The following is a 20323-nucleotide window of genomic DNA, read 5'->3' as shown; positions in this document are numbered from 1 at the left end:
TCATTCTGCTCGGACTCTTCCATAAGCCTCAACCATGTATACAAAAATAATGAAATACTCTGTCTCATTCTGCAGTCCTTTTATTGCCTTCCTATTTTTGTCTCAATTTTCACTCTCAACTTCTCAATTCTTCCTGAAAACTCTACTGCTTCACTCAAATATCTTTCACATTTTTCAGTTGCCCCTCATTCCAGGTTGGCATTTCTCTCCCGGTTATTAACATGCTCTTCGTTCATCCTATCGAAGGTTTCCAAGGCGCGATCTTTCATTATGGAGAAGCAGAGTGGGGAGAGCGGACGAGGGAAGAGTCCTTACGACCCCAAACAACAAACGACGTCAGTCATTGTAGGTACGTGGCTTTAACCACCAATAAGAAACCATCTTACTTACTAATTTCAGTTTCCTTCCACCCTCACTCTTCCTTTTCTTGTTTGTTCATTCCCTTGATGTTTGTCCCACTGTAAGTTATACTTTGGTCTTCCATGAGCCCCACTCCTGTAAATTAATAATAACATAATTGAGGCAAATAACATCATTTATTGGTGAGTATTGTTGTTTTTGTGTTGTCCCATTTTTGATTCTTCATCAGTTTTCTGTTCAACTTCTGTGATTTACAGATGTATCACACCATGTGCCATTCTCCCCTTGCTCTCCTTCTTCCCCATTTCATTTTACTCCCAGTTTCCCTTGATTTTGTCCCTCTGTCTTGCTCCCTGTTTATACTGTTATTTACCTCTGCCACCGAAGGTGGATGGAAGTTATGTTTTCACCCCTGTCTGTCTGTTTGTTACTTGCAACATCGAAGAGATTTCAAGTATATTGGTCGGTCGGTCGACTTTGTTATTCTGTTTGTCATTCGCCTACAAGTCACAATTCTAAACTGATCATCATGAAATTTACCAAGATATAGAGGTAGTCACAACTGAGCAGCCTATTTATTTTGAGGATTTTGGTCAAAGGTCATCACTTAATTACAAATTTCTAAAATCATCATTTTTCATCTGGTTGACTTTAAAGTTGAACAGCATTTGCCTATTACCTCACTGAATTGGGAAATCAACTTTTTAAGGTCAAAAGGTCAAAGGTCAATGCATGGTCAAAATTCTAAAATCATCAATTTTCATCTGAAAAATTGTCAATTTTCATCTGATTAACCTGAAAGTTAAAGAGCAATAGCATGGCGCATCACTGAATTGGAAAACCAACTATTTTTGAGGTCAAAGGTCAATTTAAGGTCAAACTTCAACAACTATCAATTTCCATATGAAAAATCAACCATTTTCATCTGATTAACCTGAAAATTAAAGAGCAATTGCATGGTGCATCACTGAATTGGGAAACCAACTATTTTAGTTCAAAAGGTCAAAGGTCAATGCATGGTCAAAATTCTAAAATCATCAATTTTCATCTGAAAAATTGTCAATTTTCATCTGATTAACCTGAAAGTTAAAGAGCAATAGCATGGCGCATCACTGAATTGGGAAACCAACTATTTTTTTTAGGTCAAAGGTCAATTTAAGGTCAAACTTCAACAACTATCAATTTCCATATGAAAAATCAACAATTTTCGTCTAACCTGAAAATTAAAGAGCAATTGCATGGTGCGTCACTGAATTGGGAAACCAACTATTTTTAGGTCAAAAGGTCAAAGGTCAATGCATGGTCAAAATTCTAAAATCATCAATTTTCATCTGAAAAATTGTCAATTTTCATCTGATTAACCTGAAAGTTAAAGAGAAATTGCATGGTGCATCACTGAATTGGGAAACCAACTATTTTTGAGGTCAAAGGTCAATTTAAGGTCAAACTTCAACAACTATTAATTTCCATATGAAAAATCAACAATTTTCGTCTGATTAACCTGAAAATTAAAGGGCAATTGCATGGTGCATCACTGAATTGGGAAACCAACTGTTTTTAGGTCAAAAGGTCAAAGGTCAATGCATGGTCAAAATTCTAAAATCATCAATTTTCATCTGAAAAATGGTCAATTTTCATCTGATTAACCAGAAAGTTAAAGAGCAATTGCATGGTGCATCACTGAATTTGGAAACCAGCTATTTTTGAGGTCAAAGGTCAATTTAAGGTCAAACTTCAACAACTATCAATTTCCATATGAAAAATCATCAATTTTCATCTATTTAACCTGAAAATTAAAGAGCAATTGCATGGTGCATCACTGAATTGGGAAATCAACTATTTTAGGTCAAAAGGTCAAAGGTCAACTCAAGGTCAAACTTCTAAAATTATCAAGTTTCATCCAATTGACCTGAGCATTGATTAAGATCGTTAATTTTAATCTTAATGAAAAGGACAAGTTGATGTGTGCATGGCAACTTTTGGGGGAGGGGGTGGAGTAGCGATGGATTTTGCAAGTATCGTGCTCTGCATGACATCTTTCTTGTTTGTCCGTTTGTAAACAGGATATCTCAAAAAGTTGTGGACGGATTCGGATGAAATTTGGTGGAGAGGTTGGTAAAGGCCGTATGTGTGTGACAGGGACGAAATGATTCTATTTTGGTGAATATCCGGATCTGGATCTGAGAATTTTTTAAAGTGGTTCTTCACCATTGAGAGATGGGGCAAAAATCGATATATAGCAAGATATCTCAAAAAGTTGTGGGCCAATTATGACAAAACTTGGTGGATGAGTTGGGTAAGTGACAAGAACAAGCTGATTATATTTTGGTTCAGATCCGAATCCAGACCCGACCCATCAGTGGGATACAAAACGTAAACTGTTCAACGACGTGCTAGTTTTGTTCTATTTCCTTGTCCGTTTGGTGTTCTAGCTCTATCATAATCTTCGACTGTGAATACAAAGATGCTTACAATATCGGTCGTTGATTCGGTTGTCCAATACTTCACAAAGCGTTAGGGTCTCGAGATAGAGATTTAACAAAAATGTCTCTTCGCATCCTCATGTGTTCGCAGGAGATGAACTCTATGCCGGTGTGGCCTCAGATTTCATGGGTCGTGACTTCGCCATCTTCCGCACCCTGGGCGTACGACCAGCCATACGCACGGAGCAGCACAACTCCCGCTGGCTCAACGGTACAGCACGCCATCACAAGGATACATCAACAACCACCACAACTCATATTAATCAACAACGACAAGCCATTACCTTTGTGCACAGACATGAAATATTCCTTTCTTGACATCAATAGTCTCTTTACGTTTTTGTTTTTTTTCATTCAAGAACCTTTTACCATCCCAGTTGAAAACTCCATCCCAGAAATTTTACCATCCCAGGAAAAAATTGAATTGACCTTGTGGGAGTACTTGCGTTGTGCGCTCATGCGTGTTTTTGTGATTTTTGTTCGTTGGAGGGATCGATTCTATCTTTATATGTACTTCATGTTTTTACGTTGCCCTCTTGTGGTGAACAATATGTAGGGTTAACTTTAAGATTTATTTCCAAATAAACTTATGGCTAAATAAACAGACATATACGTATGCATTATATCTGTACTCTCGTATATATTTTGAGTTTTCCTTCCATCTAATAATCACCTTTTATAGTTAATGTTCAGTTTTGTTTTCATTTTTAAGTACAGGTAAAGTTGAAGCTACTTTCAATATCACAGGAAATCCAACAGCTATTCATTTGGGGTGTTATTTTATTAGTTCGTCACCTGTGCAGGGGGTTTTGCCATTACTTCTGTGTGTGTGTGTGTGTGTGTGTGTGTGTGTGTGTGTGTGTGTGTGTGTGTGTGTGTCCAGGCTGTAACCATCAAATTGTCACCAAAGCTTTATTATGATAATATGGAGAAGGCAAATTAATAATATTGTCAAAAGGTCAAAAGGTTAAAGTTCAGCACCACATAAAATCATAAATTTTCATCCAATTGACCTGAAATTTAAATTTACTATTTGAGTTTTGTCATCCATTTTTCACCAAAGCTTTATTATGATAATACTGAGAAGGTAAATTTTATAATTTTCTCAAAAGGTCAGGGTCACATAAAATCCTCAATTTTCATCCAAATGACCTGAAATTTATTTTTACCATTTGAGTTTTGTCATCAAATTTTCACCAAAGCTTTATTATAACAATACTGAGAAGGAAAAATGTATAATTTTCTCAAAAGGTCAAAGGTCAGTGTCACATAAAATCTTCAATTTTCATCCGATTGACTTGAAATTTTAAGAATTTGCATATTTGGTCACTGCATTGGTTCACCAATCAAAAGCAACAAGCCGATTGTTGTTGTTTTTAGATCAAAAGGTCAAAGGTCAAGGATGCATAAAATCACCAATTTTTACTCGATTGACCTGAAATTTAAAGAATTTGCATATCAGGTCACTGAATTGGTTCACTAATCAAAAGGTAGGAGTCAGTTGTTGTTTTTTAGATCAAAAGGTCAAAGGTCATGGCTGATTAAAACCATCATTTTTATCCAATTGACCTGGAATTTTAAGAATTTGCATATTGGGTCACATAACTGGTTCAACAATCAAAAGCTAGAAGATGATTTTCTTTTTTTTACACCTAAAGCTCAAAGATCAAGGCTGCATAAAATCATCAATTTTAATTTTGTATTTCTTTTTTAAACTGTTTTCGTTATTTTGAGAGTGATTTTTTTCTCTCCTTATTTTCGGGACTGCGGTGATGGGGTCTAACTCAGAAAAATAGCCATATAATGACATATTACTTCGCCTATTCTAACATTCACTATGAAATAACTTATAAACTAGGCCCATTAACCCTTAAGCTATCTCCATAACAATATTTACTGGACACTCCTAATCATACACTTCGGGAAATGACTGAGATGCTCTGCAATATTGTGATATTTAATTTAGTTTTACTGTAATTTAGTTTTAGCATTGTTTTAGTAAAGGTGTACCTGTGTAGTAAGTAAGCATATCAAAGATGTGCAAAGCAATCCAGTGCGGAGTTGGGAAATTAATTCCATTTCTGAAATTTTTCTTCCATAAAAGCTCTGAAATTTGGCATTTCCTAGTCATTGCCATATTTAATTCACAAGCTTAAACATGTTCTGTAGACTCATTAACAGCATTTAATCTCAGTTGCTTTAACCTTTATGTATTCTCAACACAACATGTCTGATACAGAACCGAAGTTTGTGGCTGCGTATGCCATACCAGAAAGTAACAGTCGGGACGAAGACAAGGTGTATTTCTTCTTCCGCGAAACTGCTCTCGAGGGCGAGTACATTGGCAAGACAGTGTTCTCTCGTGTGTCACAGATCTGCCAGGTACACCATCTTATATGAGGGAGTTTTTACGGTATCGTCCGTAGGGCAATGCCCTCTGGAACAGTGTTTGTCTGTCCATCTGTCGGGTGTATGTTCACTACATGCCGAAAAGTATGCGGACACCCCTTCTAATTTGTGGATTCAGCTGTTTGAGCCACTTCCATTGCTGACAGGTAAATAATATAGTCAAGCACACAGCCATGAAATCTCCATAGACAAACATTGGCAGTAGAATGGGCCGTTCTGAAGAGCTCAATGACTTTCAATGTGGCACCGTCATAGGATGCCACCTTTCCAACAAGTCAGTTCCTCAAATTTCTGCCCTACTAGAGCTGCCCCGGTCAACTGTAAGTGCTGTTATTGTGAAGTGGAAACGTCTTGGAGCAGCAACAGCTCAGCCACGAAGTGGTAGGCTACACAATCTCGCAGAACGGGACCGTCAAGTGCTGAAGCGCATAAAAAATCGTCTATCCTCGGTTGCAACACTCACTACTGTTACGGATCTATGTGGATTTATGGGAATTACTATTCAGGTCTTTGCTTATCAATGTGTAGTCGAGTAACGGTTGTTGTAATTAAAGGGTCAGGAGCCCTTCTGGGAAAAAGGAGACCGGAAACGGAAGAAGAAAAGACACGAGGTCCGAGAGAAGCGGCGATCTTCTTCTTCCTTGCCGAGCTCCGAGGCAAGGGTATCGATATCGAGCAGCGTCTGACGCTGCGTTGGGAAACCCATCTGGCGAAAGGAATTACCCCTTGACACATCAAGTTGCCGTGGGTTCGTGCACGGAACCCAGCGTCCCACACAGTTCGCCTCACCGTCTACAAGGACGCGTACGGGTCGCACCTTGGGCCTCGCGCGCTGGACAAGCCACGCGTTGCTTTGCCCACGTTGCTTGAGAAGGAGGTGCGCGCTGCAACCGTTGTTCCCGGTACGTGACGTGCACGTTTGGGAGCACGTCAGCCAGGGGTTCGTTCAACCGCCCGTGTGCGGAGAAGCCGACTATCATCTTGGTCAGGAGGGGCCCAGAGACATTGTGAGGGACAGAGACCAAAGGGGTCGTGAGTACCCAAGGGGTCGGGAGTGGGGAAAGGGGACACACATATATAAGATGGCCATCTTAATCATATTGGTGATTAATTGTTGATTGTGGATTGTTGATGGTTGTTGATTGTTGATTCCTTGGGGGAATATATTATTGATTACTCTGGATCCTTGGTATGGGGTTTCTTATTGACGGGAGTTCATATTGATTGCGTTACGAAAGCGTATAAATCATATATCTTTCTGGCGGGGTGCCTCCCACGGTCCGGGGGTCACCGAGACCAGGTAGTTACCGGGAGGACCACGTAACAGAATTGGGGGCTCGTCCAAATTACGATTTGCGGATTCGCAATTGGGTCTACGTCCGGGATCTAAAATTGTATAAAATAATAAAATAATATTTTTATTAATTAAAATTTATTAATTAAGTATTAATTGGTAAATATTTGGGGAAATTGGGGGTAAAGTCTTGGGTGAAGGTTAACAGGTGTTAACGATAGGCACCATGGCGTTTGTGGCACAGAACTTTGCAGTAACCCCGAGTGAGGCACAGTTCCGAGCGTTACTAAAGTCGGACCTCTTGAAATTGGCCAAACATTTTAACTTGGAGGTCCGAACTAATTTGAGCAAGGCAGAGTTGCAGACCACGGTGATACAGTCTATGCTGGGATTAGGAACATGGGACGAGTTAGCCTGGGAGTGGCTACCCGAAGAACCAGAAGACGTTGAGCTCCGGAAACTGGAGTTGCAATTACGGAGCCAGGAACGGATCAAAGAAGAAGAAAGGAAAACAGAAGAGAGAAGAGAAGAGAAACAAGCAGAGGAAAGGAGAGTGGAACGAGAACTCCAGGAAAGGTTAGCAGAAGAAGAAAGGAAAGCAGAAAAGGAAAGAGCAGAAGAAGAAAGGAAAGCAGAAGAGAGGAGAGAAGAGAAACAAGCAGAGGAAAGGAGAGTGCAACGAGAACTCCAGGAAAGGTTAGAAGGGAGAAAAGCAGAGGAGAGGAGAGCTGCCAGGGAACTCGAAGCAGAGGAGAGGAAAGCCGAAAGGGAGTTGAAGGAACGTGATCTGGCACTTCAGCAAGAGATTAAATTCAAGGAGCTGGATTTAATGAGAGAACGGGGAGATGTACCACCCTTGCTGACGGGGTCGACACCTAGCCAGAACACCTGGGATGTGGGCAGACATGTGAGGCTGGTTCCACCCTTCAGTGAAAAGGAAATCACTCAATTTTTTCCACACTTTGACAAAGTGGCTCGACAGTTAAACTGGCCGGAGGAGGCCTGGACCATACTAGTGCAAAGTATGCTGGTAGGTAAAGCTCAAGAGATTTATTCGGCGCTACCAATGGACCAATGTGCAGATTATGAGGTATTGAAGAAGCACATCCTCAAAGCCTATGAGTTGGTTCCGGAAGCTTACCGGCAAAAATTCAGGAATGCCAGGAAGAGGGAGAGTGAGACCCATGTGGAGTTTGCGAGAGTGAAAGAAAATATGTTTGATCGGTGGTGTGAGTCAAAAGGAGTTGGGAACGACTTCGAAGCATTGTGTGACCTGATGCTGGTGGAGGAATTTCAACAGTGTGTCCACGAGGACATCAAAGTGTACCTGCAGGAAAAGAAAGTACCGAAGTTGTGGGATGCAGCCACCATGGCAGATGATTATGCCTTAACACACCGGATAGGGGTCCACGAACCTAACTCCTCGCCTAGATCTCCGCAGGGGAGGTGGGGAACAGCAGGTGCGGAGAACGACAATACATGGTGGTGGCCTCGAGATGAATATTGGGACAACGCTGATACCCGAACTGTTCGAAATCAGGGGGCTACGGGCCCAAGACAAACTTATTTTTCGGGGGGCCCGAGGCAGACCACGAGTTTTTCCTCCGGGCCTACTTGTGCTTTTTGCAAGAAACCTGGACACTTGATGTCCAGTTGTTACCTCATGAAAAGGGAAAACCCAGAGCGGAGTCCGACTATTACCACTCCGAATGCGATGGCAAGCGTAAGAAATCGCCCACAGAAGAGTTACCAACCATTTATTTATGAGGGGTTGGTCTCACTCAAGGGAGACTTGACTAACCCAAGACCGGTTAGGGTTTTGAGGGACACAGGAGCCCATCAATCCTTAATGCTTGAAGGCATTTTGCCATTGTCAAAGAGTACCGCAACTGGTGATAGTGCTCGGTTACAAGGGATCGGTGGCTGTGTTAGTGCCCCACTTCATGTCATCCATTTGGAATCCGATTTGGTGTCAGGACCGGTCACCGTCGGTTTACAAGCCACGCTTCCTGTAGAGGGAGTATCTGTGATTATCGGGAATGATTTGGCCGGGGGGCAAATTTATGGTAACCCGAGGGTTGGTAAAGAGCACAGCAGGGAAAATAACACCACACCAGCTCGGGATGGCGACAAAAGTTCCAAGTTATTTGTAGGGGGACTGAACTTCAACACAGAGGAAGAAGTTCTGACCTCTGTCTTCAACAGATATGGGCCGCTGGTGGAAGTGCGGGTGGTAAAAGACAGGGAAACGCAACGGTCAAGAGGGTTCGGCTTTGTCACGTTTGCAAGCACAAGAGATGCCAGGGAGGCAGAGAAGAATTGGAATGGTAAGGATTTGGAAGGTCGGACCATAACAGTAGGGAAGGCATTTCGTAGGCGTCGAGAGGTCTACAGAAGAGGACCACTTGGCGGTAGTTTTGGTGTGGGCAGCAGCCGATATTACTATGGAGGCTCCCAGAGTTACGGCACCTCCCGAAAGAATGAATGTCAGAGCACTGGCCGAGAAGGAGACCGCCAGTCAGGTAACGGCTGGGACAAGGGGTCCCACCGTAACTGGTAGGAGTCTGGAGAAGTTGAAGCCCTATATACGGGGGAGCCGCCGAGCCGGGGCTCCTACACGGACTAACCGTGAACGCCGCATTCTTAAAGGCGTCCAGGTAGTGAACTTTCCTGCACGGACTAACCGTGAACTCCACGTTCTTAAAGGCGTCCATGTAATGAACTTTTCTCCCCGGACTAACCGTGAACTCCACATTCCTTAAGGCGTCCATGAAGGGAATACTCCGCTGGGCCTCCCGAAAAAGTTATAGAGAGGTTTAAATTTGGGGGCTTTGGTCACCACCTCTTAACCGTCATTCAAGAGAAACTAGAAGTGGTTGATGCTTGGTCCAGAGGGAATTAATCTAGGGGATTGTGTGAAATTTTGTTGCTTTAATTTTAAGTGATGACTGTGCCCGGTGGGAACTGATGATTTGGGGGGGGGGGGGGGTGAGTTATCTGGTTTGTTTATCCAAGTTGGCCGGCAAAGAAACCTTTCGCTGGGTTCAAACTTTCTTTCTTGAAGGGGGGGAGTGTTACGGATCTATGTGGATTTATGGGAATTACTATTCAGGTCTTTGCTTATCAATGTGTAGTCGAATAACGGTTGTTGTAATTAAAGGGTCAGGAGCCCTTCTGGGAAAAAGGAGACCGGAAACAGAAGAAGAAAAGACACGAGGTCCGAGAGAAGCGGCGATCTTCTTCTTCCTCGCCGAGCTCCGAGGCGAGGGTATCGATATCGAGCAGCGTCTGACGCTGCGTTGGGAAACCCATCTGGCGAAAGGAATTACCCCTTGACACATCAAGTTGCCGTGGGTTCGTACACGGAACCCAACGTCCTACACAGTTCGCCTCACCGTCTACAAGGACGCGTACGGGTCGCACCTTGGGCCTCGCGCGCTGGACAAGCCACGCGTTGCTTTGCCCGCGTTGCTTGAGAAGGAGGTGCGCGCTGCAACTGTTGTTCCCGGTACGTGACGTGCACGTTTGGGAGCACGTCAGCCAGGGGTTCGTTCAACCGCCCGTGTGCGGAGAAGCCGACCATCATCTTGGTCAGGAGGGGCCCAGAGACATTGTGAGGGACAGAGACCAAAGGGGTCGTGAGTACCCAAGGGGTCGGGAGTGGGGAAAGGGGACACACATATATAAGATGGCCATCTTAATCATATTGGTGATTGATTGTTGATTGTGGATTGTTGATGGTTATTGATTGTTGATTCCTTGGGGGAATATATTATTGATTACTCTGGATCCTTGGTGTGGGGTTTCTTATTGACGGGAGTTCATATTGATTGCGTTACGAAAGCGTATAAATCATATATCTTTCTGGCGGGGTGCCTCCCACGGTCCGGGGGTCACCGAGACCAGGTAGTTACCGGGAGGACCACGTAACACTACTGAGTTCCAAACTGCCTCTGGAAGCAACGTCAGCACTACAACTGTTCGTCGGGAGCTTCATGAAATGGGATTCCATAGCAAAGCAGCCGCACACAAGCCGAAGATCACCATGAACAATGCCAATTGTTGGCTGGAGTGGTGTAAAGCTTGCCGCCATTGGACTCTGGAGCAGTGGAAACGCGTTCTCTGGAGTGATGAATCACGCTTCAGTCCGATGAACAAATCTGGGTTTGGCGGATGCCAGGAGAACACTACCTGCCCGAATGCATAGTGCCAACTGTCATGTTTGGTGGAGGAAGAATAATGGTCTGGGGATGTTTTTCATGGTCTGGGCTAGGCCTCTTCGTTCCAGTGAAGGGAAATCTTAACGCTACAGCATACAATGTCATTCTAGATGATTGTGTGCTTCCATCTTTGTGGCAACAGTTTGGGGAAGGCCCTTTCCTGTTTCAGCATGACAATGCCCCCGTTCACAAAGCGAGGTCCATAAACAAATGGTTTGTCGAGATTGGTGTGGAAGAACTTGACTGGCCTGCACAGAGCCCTGACCTCAACCCCATCAAACACATTTGGGCTGAATTGGAACGCCAACTGCGAGCCAGGCCTCATCGCCCAACATCAGTGCCCGACCTCACTAATGCTCTTGTGGCTGAATGGAAGCAAATCCCCACAGCAATGTTCCAACTGTAGTGAAACTTAGGCATCCAAGTTATAACCCAGGTGTAGTAACATCTCTTGCCCACTGAAGTGCTCTCATAAATATCCATTCACTGCTTGCGAGAGGCAGACCTGTAACCATTACGTGCTTACTTAGGAAGGTGAGGAAATCCTATCTGCATAAGGCTTGCTTAATTGTACCCGATATTATGTATACCCCTGGTGCCTATTAGCATATTTGAATGATGGTTGTCATGTATTCTTTCTGGATGCTGTTCGAGATTGATTCAGATTAAACTCGGAACGAAAAAGAGTTTGTAAGACTCTGATTGTTACAACACTTAATCTGAATCATCTCCTGTCATCGTTCGAGATGAATAAGGTCCTGCAACTACCTACCTTCAGTGGGAATCCTCAAGCGGATGACGCGGCGAGCCAGCTTACACATTGGTTATGTTTGCTTGAAAGCTACATGGAGACATATGCTGATATCATGGATGCGCAGAAACTTTCTGTTCTCAACTGTCACGTGACTAACACCATTCACAACTACATCTCCCATTGTCCCACGTATGCAGAATCGGTAGCAGCGCTTCGGAGTATCTACATCAAGCCTCGAAGCGTGGTCTATACCCGATAGAAGCTCGCTACTCGGAGGCAGGACCCCACGGAATTGCTTGAGCAATTCCTTCAAGAACTTCGCCGGTTGGGAAAGGAATGTGCACATGAGGTCCGAACACATGAACAAATGTGTGACGATCTAATGCGGGACACTTTTGTGTCCAGGCTACATGCACCTTCGATTCGTCAACGTTTGCTTGAAAAACCCACCCTGACCCTACAAGAGGCATATGATCAGGCGCGAGTATTACAGCTGGCACAGGCTCAATCGGAGTCGTACGGTCGACCTGATGTAACTACCGGACTCACTGGGGAGAGACGTCCGGAGAATTCCTCTGCTATGGAGCGCAAGTTTGCTGATACCCCTATGGAGTCGGCGTTTCGAAGCCCTCAGAGCCGAAGGCATAAGCCTGGCGGCGACCGCCTCTTTCAGAGGCAACACTAAATGCTATTTCTGTGGCAATCAGAGGCACCTAGTGCTACATGTCCGGCACAGGACGCGACGTGTCACACGTGTGCCAAGAAAGGTCATTTTGCGAAGGTTTGCTGCGCTTCGAGAGGGTGCGACGCATGAGGCCCGACCTGGGCCTATAGAAGTCCCTGCACTGTCCGGTCTGCATGGTTTGGCAAGCGCCGTAGTACCGGTGCTGATCGAAGGACAGTCTGCTAACGCTCTTGTGGACACTGGGTCGATGGAGAGCTACGTCGACATGGGTCTTGTACGACGGCACGGATGGCCGATTCTGGGGACCTCAAGAAGAATTTTCATGGCCTCGCAGTCTCTCTGGATGCGCACCAAAGGGGAATGCTGTGTCAAGTTAGTGGTTAATGGCACGATGTATCCGGATGTCCGTTTGATGATTTTGTCTACTTTATGCACCGATGTAATGTTGGGACATGATTTCCTTCATCGGCATGGTCGTTTGGAAATGACGTTTAATGGAGACTCCACTCTCTCTGTGTGTACTTTGACCGGAATGACTATAGAGCCGCTGTCACTCTTTCCGAGTCTAACTTCCGATTGCACGCTGGTCGCATTCAAGTCGAGATGCCACTCAAGGGCCGACGCGCAATTCATTGCCGAAGAGACTAGACGGCTTTTAAAAGATGGGATTATCGAACCGAGTCGATCACCTTGGCGAGCTCAAGTATTGGTGGTCCAAACTGAGAATCATCGTAAGCGGATGGTGATTGATTACTCACAAACTATAAATAGATTCATGCAGCTGGACGCCTACCCGCTTCCTCGTCTAGATGCGCTAGTTCGACAGGTTGCTCAAAACGCGGTCTACAGCACGCTTGATTTGTGCAGCGCGTATCACCAGGTACCTATCCGTGAGGCCGACAAAATCTATACGAAGTTCGAGTTGGGACAACGGTTGTATCAACTCACGCGTTTTCCCTTTGGCGTAACCAACGGAGTTGCGTGCTCTCAAAGGCCGATTGATGACATAATCGCCAAGGAGCAAGTAAAGGATGTCTTTGTGTATCTTGATAATCTCACAGTGTGCGGACGAGATCAAGCGGATCATGACGCTAATTTGCGGCGGTTTCTACAGGTCGCGCACCAGTATAATTTAACTTTCAACGAGGACAAATGTCGCTATTCCGCAAGGACGATTGATCTTTTAGGGTACACGGTGACCCAAGGGAAGATAACTCCTGACAAAGAGCATCTGAGACCCTTGCTAGACATGGCGGCGACGCGTGACCGAGCATCCTTGAGAAGAGCTCTCGGTTTGTTTGCACATTATTCTCGTTGGGTCCAGAATTACTCCGAGAAGCTTCGTCCACTTGTTGATTGCAAAACATCTCCGATGACCGAAGCAGCCAAGGCCGCTTTTCAAAGGCTGAAGGTAGACATAGCTAGTGCGGCAGTGACCTCGGTGGATGAGAACATATCCTTTGTTTTGGAAAGTGATGCGTCTGACTGTGCCATCGCGGTGACTCTGACTCAAGGGGGGAACCCGGTTGCCTTCTTCTCTCGTACTCTCTCAGATAGTGAGAGACGCCATTCTGCTGTCGAAAAGGAAGCCTACAAAGTGGTGGAAGCGATACGACGATGGCGGCCGTATCTGCTTGGCAAGATGTTCCACATAATTACTGTTGATGCCCATATTGATGCCCATGATTTTGGAATGAGATGTTCGATGTTTGGGTGTCCACATACGTTTGGTCATGTAGTGTATGTATGTATGTATGTATGCCCCTCTGCCGGTATTTTGGGGGTTTCTTTCCGTTAAAATTCGTTTTCTCTGCAACCTTTGGTCCGATTGACACAAAATGTTCACCATAGGAGCGCCCACGCCTGAAGAATTTTCTAATGATAATTATGACGTCATAGGTGACGTGGTACGAGTGCCATCTTGAAAAACAGAAAAATGTTGCACCTCTGTATCTCCAAAACCACTCCATGGAAAAAATTCCAAGGTGGCTCATTGTAAAGTACTCCCCATGGGGAATAACATATGTTACTGATGATGTCATAAATCGACTAGTAGGCTTTATACAATCAGTATAAAATATGCTGAGCATGCAGGGATAAATTGGTCGAGAAAAAAAAGAAATTGACGTCATCGGTCACGTGGTTCAGCAGCCATATTTTTACGGAGTAGCCCGTAGGGCAATGCCATCCAGAATAGCATTTGTCTGTCGGTCTGGTGCATGTATATATGTCCCTCACAAACCTCCACCAGTCATAGCTGATTATCTGGTCACATGACAGGGTGACATCAGATCCTCCACTCAGGAGGTCCAAGCCCATCTATGTGGTTGTTAGACTATCGGTCTTGTTAAAAAGGTGATTTACTTACACCTCGCTGAACTCACTTATTGGCCTAATCTTTTGTTTTGGTTTTGCTTCAGAATGATGTTGGAGGTCACAGGAGCATGATAAACCGCTGGACGACCTTCCTTAAGGCCCGACTGGTGTGCTCAGTGCCTGGGTCGAACGGTATCGACACTTACTTTGACGAGCTACGTGAGTAGTGCTCCTTTAATCATCAAATGCTGCACGTTCTCCAAAGAATAGTCGTACGTCTAGACCATCCTGTGAACCCAAAGGAAGAATTAGGACATTCATAATAATTGCTCATTTGCATTAACTGGGGGAAATGTCCCTGAAATTTCTCATTTACCTCCCTCTTCCCACAGAGGACGTGTTCTTGCTGCAAACGAGGGATCCCAAGAATCCAGTAATTTACACCATTTTTAGCACAAGCAGGTATGCTTACCACACAGGTACACCTTTTAGAGCTGCACCGTTTCATAGGCATGCCGTTTGTACCATCCTACTGTCATTGTCGATTCGATGTATACTCGTCATTTATTGGCCCCGATAATTCCCACCTTTTGAGGTCAGCTAGGAAACAATTTTTTGGTCCAAGTCTTGCAGCAACCAGCTTTTTCGGCCTAACGCTCGACTAGAGGTGGCAGGAATTTGTCATTTGTTCAGGATGTCGACGATAACTCACATAATGTCTGTTACGTACCTGGGATCTTTAACGTCCACCTACTATAATTCTGGCAGATGAGACTCCGAGCATAACGTCCATCCTAAGGACAGCACTCTGGTTCATATCCATGGGATACCAACCCATAGGGTTTGGCCATGCTGTATCCTCTAAATGCTGAGCATTTTTAAAGTCTTTGGTATGACTTCAGCCGGTGTCCGAACCTCCAGACTCAGAGCAGATGATCTAACCAACACTACTAAAAATATTTTTTGTACAAAAAGCTTTATCTCTTTCATGCCATTTTCCCAATGTCTCTGCCCTTGGCCTTCTAGCAACGTGTTCCAAGGCTCTGCAGTTTGCGTCTACACCATGTCTGACATCCGCCGTGTTTTCCTTGGGCCCTTTGCACACAAGGACGGTCCGAACCACAAATGGACAGCCTACCAGGGGAAGGTGCCATACCCTCGGCCTGGCACGGTGAGTCCTATTGTCAGCACATATGCTTAATTGTTACCTGATGTTCGCTAAGCGAATAGCGAGGTTAAGCGATTGTTTGCGTCCGTACGTACGTATGTCAAACGTGCATTCGTGTGTGTCTGCATTTTTAAAATTCATTTTCTCGGCAACCGTTGGTCCGATTAACAAAAGTTTTTCACCATAGCATCGCCTCCTCCTGCAGAAGTTTTCAGTCATAATTATGGCGTTATAGATCACATGGTGCGGACGCCATCTTGGAAAAAAATTGCATCTCTATATCTCCGAAATCACTGAATGGAAGAAATTTAAACATAGCTCATTGTCAAGTACACCCAGTGGGGAATAGGATATGTTAATGATAAATATGATGATGTAATCAGTGCCTTTGTTATGACGTCATAATTTGACAAGTACAACACATGATCCGATCAGTATGAAATGTTTGTTCTGTCCAACTGTTAGTCCAAAGGACACAAAATTTTAAACATAGGAGCGTCTACAACAACACAACATGCATTTTAAGGCCATTTTCCCTGCTAGAGCGGGGAAACATAGGAGCGCCTCCTGCTGTATAATTTTTAATGACAATTATGACGTCATAGGTCATGTGATACATGTGCCATCTTGGAAAAAAAACAAAAAAACGTTGCACCTCTAAATCTCTGAAAACACGACATGGAAAAAAATAAATAAACGTGGCTCATTGAAAAGAACTCCGCATGAGGAAAATGTTGTTAGTGATTGCATCATTGGTGCCTTAATTATGACGTCATAATTCGACAAGTACAACGCTCAGTCCGATCAGTTTGAAATTTATCGAGCGTGATCTATGCAACAATTATATTAGAGAATGTAAATATATAATGTCATCGGTCACGTGGTCTGAAAGCCATATTGGATCAAATTTTTTTTAAACCTTAAAAACAGAAGAATTCCCTCACACCAAGTTGACTGTGCGAGGTAAGTATTCTAAGAATACCACCTAGTTTATTTAACAGTAAAAAGCCCGTCACAAATGATGGGTTGGAACAGTTTATTCGGTGGTGCAGCCTCGTGAGAGTGCCAAAGTCTGAAGCCTCGGCGTAGTGTCAGATGTGCTTATATCTTCTTTATTTATTAGACAATATATGGACGTAAATGAACACTGGTTTTACTCTGCATGTGTTGCTCATCACGTGCAGTAAATTTCACCTCCCCGCACCTTGTATTTATTATTATTTAAAAAACACTTCTGTACACCGCCGTTGAGGCTCGGTTTGTAAGCCAATTCCAATAGAAGAGACATAATTATTCTTTTCTGAGGAAAGGTTTCCAGTTTGATTTATTCTCAAAAATAGACCGTAGTGAACGCAAATTCGTGTTAAAAGATTGGCCTTTAAAACCCACCCTTAGGAAGGGGGCAGACATCAGCACAAACACACAAACTGACATTGTGTTTATAATGGTAGATAAAATGCATACGAATATATATATATATATATATATATTATATATATATATAATATTATAATAATTGTTTCCTGTTTTGTTCCTTACTGTTGCCATTTTCTTGATTTGTCCACGAGAAAAGGTTAATGGGACATGATGTATTGCCGAGAGAGTCATTTTGGATCTGCGTCTAATTATAGAAAAAGAGAGGAAAATCCTTATTTGAACGACAAAATTTTTTTTGAGTTCTCTACTCGGCCATAATGATTGTTGTTATGAGTATTGTTGTTGGTTCGAAGTATTCTCGATATCATGCTTATTGTGACTTAAGGGAAAGGGTTGTTGTGAGTAAAAGATATTAAAACGCTCATGGTAAAATGTGGCCGGAAATCCGGATCGAGACCGGAAGAGGTGGAGCGAGAGGAAAAGAGGTGGGAGGAGATCGGAAAGAGACGTGGTGGTTGAAGCTCCGGGCCGAGCGTTCGACGTAAAGTGCGAGGGAACTTTGCGTCCTTGAAGGGAAGTTTGGTCGATAAGAAATATCGCCGGAGTGCGTGGAGCCTGTGTCGTCGGGTATTCTCATTGAGGTTCCGGATGACCCAGGCCTTGAGAATCCGGGTTGGAGCGAAAGCCGTCCGCCATCTTGGCCACGCGAGCACCCTGCAGTGAACAGGCTTTCGTCGTGTCGGCTGGGCATTATTCCCTGGTGGATTGCCGGGAACGGCTGTGCCAGAAAGGTGCAGGTGATAATTATATGGAGGCTCGCGGGTTGAACCGCAACGTGTACGTCGGAGCGCATCTTTGTGAGGTTCCTCTCCACTGCTGTGAAATTGGGGGCTCGTCCCATTGATATTTGTGGGCTTGCAATTGGGTCTGTGTCCGGGATCTTAAAAAATCCTAAATTTAGTCCAGGAAAGAATTCCCAAGTTTGGAACTTTTTCCAACATTCCCAAATTTTTTCCAAAAACAAACAACAAAAAATAATAATAATAATAATAATAATAATAATTTTGTATTTGTGGGTTAAAAATTTCTTGTGTGAAGGTTAACAGGTGTTACCAGTAGTCCCTATGGCATTTGACACAGAGAAGTTTACAGTGACCCCTAGTGAAGCACAGTTCAGAGCGTTAGTAAAATCGGACCTCTGGAAATTGGCCAAACATTTTAGCTTGGAGGTCCGAACTAATATGAAGAAGGCAGAGTTGCAGACAGTGGTGATACAATCTATGGTGGGATTAAAAGCATGGGAAGAGGTAGCCTGGGATTGGTTACCAGAAGAACAAGAAAATGTGGAGCTCCGGAAACTGGAGATGTAATTACGGAGCCAGGAAAGGGAAAAAGCACTGGAAAGAGAACTCCAGGAAAGGTTAGAAGACAAAAAAGCAGAGGAAAGGAGAGCTGCAAGAGAACTCGAAGCAGAGGAGAGAAGAGCCGAAAGGGAGTTAAAGGACCGTGAATTGGCGCGTCAGCAGGAAATTAAAGTCAAGGAGCTGGAGTAAAGTCAAGGAGCATCCCTGGAGAGAACGGGGAGAGGTACCATCCCTGCTGACTGGTTCGACACCTAGTCAGAACACCTGGGATGTGGGCAGACATGTGAGGCTGGTCCCACCCTTCAATGAAAAGGAGGTAGCCAAGTTTTTTCCACACTTTGAGAAAGTGGCTCGACAGTTAAACTGGCCTGAGGAGTACTGGTCCATACTAGTGCAAAGCGTTCTGGTGGGTAAAGCTCAAGAAATTTATTCAACTTTACCGATTGACCAATGTGCAGATTACGAGGTACTGAAGAAACACATTCTCAAAGCCTATGAATTAGTCCCGGAAGCTTACCGGCAAAAATTCCGGAATGCCAGGAGGAGGGAGAGTGAGACCCACGTGGAGTTTGCCAGATTGAAAGAAACCATGTTTGATAGGTGGTGCGATTCAAAAGGAGTTGGGAAAGACTTCAAACTATTGCGACAATTGATCCTGGTGGAGGAATTCCAACAGTGTGTCCACGAGGACATTAAAATACACCTGGAGGAAAAGAAAGTACCAAAGTTGTATGAGGCAGCGACCATGGCAAATGACTATGCCTTAACCCACAGGATGGGGTGCCACAACCCTAACTTCTCGCCTAGACTTAGCCAGGGGAGCTATGGTACGGCAGGGGTGGAGAACGAAAATTCATGGGGGCGGCCTCGAGAGGAGGACCACTCTGATATCACGACTTCTAGAGGTCAGAAGTCAACGGTTTCAAGGCAGACGTATCCTCCGTGGGCCTCGAGGCAGACCACGAGGTTCTGCTCCAGGCCTACTTGCGCTTTTTGCCATAAAACAGGACACGATGTCCCACTGTCATGCCTTGGGAAAGGAAAATCAGGAGTGGAGTCCGACTAGTACAACTCCAAATGTGATGGCAAACGTGAGAAATCACCCGCAGAAGAGTTACCAACCATTTATTCATGAGGGGTTTGTCTCCCTAGAGGGAGACTCGACTAACCCAAGACCTGTTAGGGTATTGAGGGACACAGAAGCACATCAATCCTTAATGCTTGAAGGCATTTTGCCATTGTCGGAGAGTACAGCCACTGGTGATAGTGTTCGGTTACAGGGGATCGGTGGCTGTGTTCGCGCTCCTCTTCATGTCATCAATCTAGAGTCTGATTTGGTGTCAGGACCGGTCACCGTGGTGTTGCAAGCCACTGTTCCTGTAGAGGGAGTATCAGTTGTGGTGGGGAATGATTTGGCCGGGGGTCAAGTTTCTAGTAACCTGATGGTTGTGAAAAAGTCTGATATGGGAAATAACACCACACCAGTCAGGGATGGAGGCAAAGTTGGCAAGATTTTTGTAGGTGGACTGAACTTCAAAACAAAGGAAGAGGTTCTGGAGTCTACCTTCAACAAATATGGACCGCTTTTGGAAGTGCTGCTGATAAAAGACAGGATGAGCCAAAAGTCAAGAGGGTTTGGCTTTGTCACATTTGAAAACTCAAAGGACGCCAGAAATGCAGGAAAGGGTCTGAATAACCAGGAGTTGGAGGGTCGGACCATAAGAGTAGGGAAGGCATTTCGTCGGCATCGAGGGGGCTACAGAAGAGGACAACTTGGTGGTAGTGTTGGTGGGGGCCGCAGCCGGTATTGCTATGGAGGCTCCCAGAGTTACGGCAGCTCCCGAAGAAATGACTATCAGGGTAGCGGCCGAGAAGGAGACCGTTATTCACGTG

General features: G+C 44.4%; 1 protein-coding gene across 1 annotated transcript in view; it reads left to right on the top strand.

Moving 5' to 3' along the window:
• The window catches only part of LOC137419374 (semaphorin-3A-like), a 282479-nt gene that overhangs the window by 203574 nt on the left and 58582 nt on the right, over positions 1-20323 (top strand). Inside the window, exons 7-12 of the mRNA XM_078770189.1 lie at positions 247-349; positions 2935-3054; positions 5083-5225; positions 14626-14740; positions 14914-14983; positions 15548-15692. Of these exons, the coding sequence (XP_078626315.1) occupies positions 247-349; positions 2935-3054; positions 5083-5225; positions 14626-14740; positions 14914-14983; positions 15548-15692 (696 nt within the window). The remainder of the gene's footprint in view (positions 1-246; positions 350-2934; positions 3055-5082; positions 5226-14625; positions 14741-14913; positions 14984-15547; positions 15693-20323) is intronic.

The sequence above is a fragment of the Myxine glutinosa genome, chromosome 1 (assembly GCF_964187855.1).
Source record: "Myxine glutinosa chromosome 1, kmMyxGlut1.1, whole genome shotgun sequence".
In the NCBI taxonomy this organism is placed as follows: domain Eukaryota; kingdom Metazoa; phylum Chordata; class Myxini; order Myxiniformes; family Myxinidae; genus Myxine; species Myxine glutinosa.
Note: the sequence above shows the minus strand (reverse complement) of the source record. Positions and strands in the feature narration are given on the sequence as shown.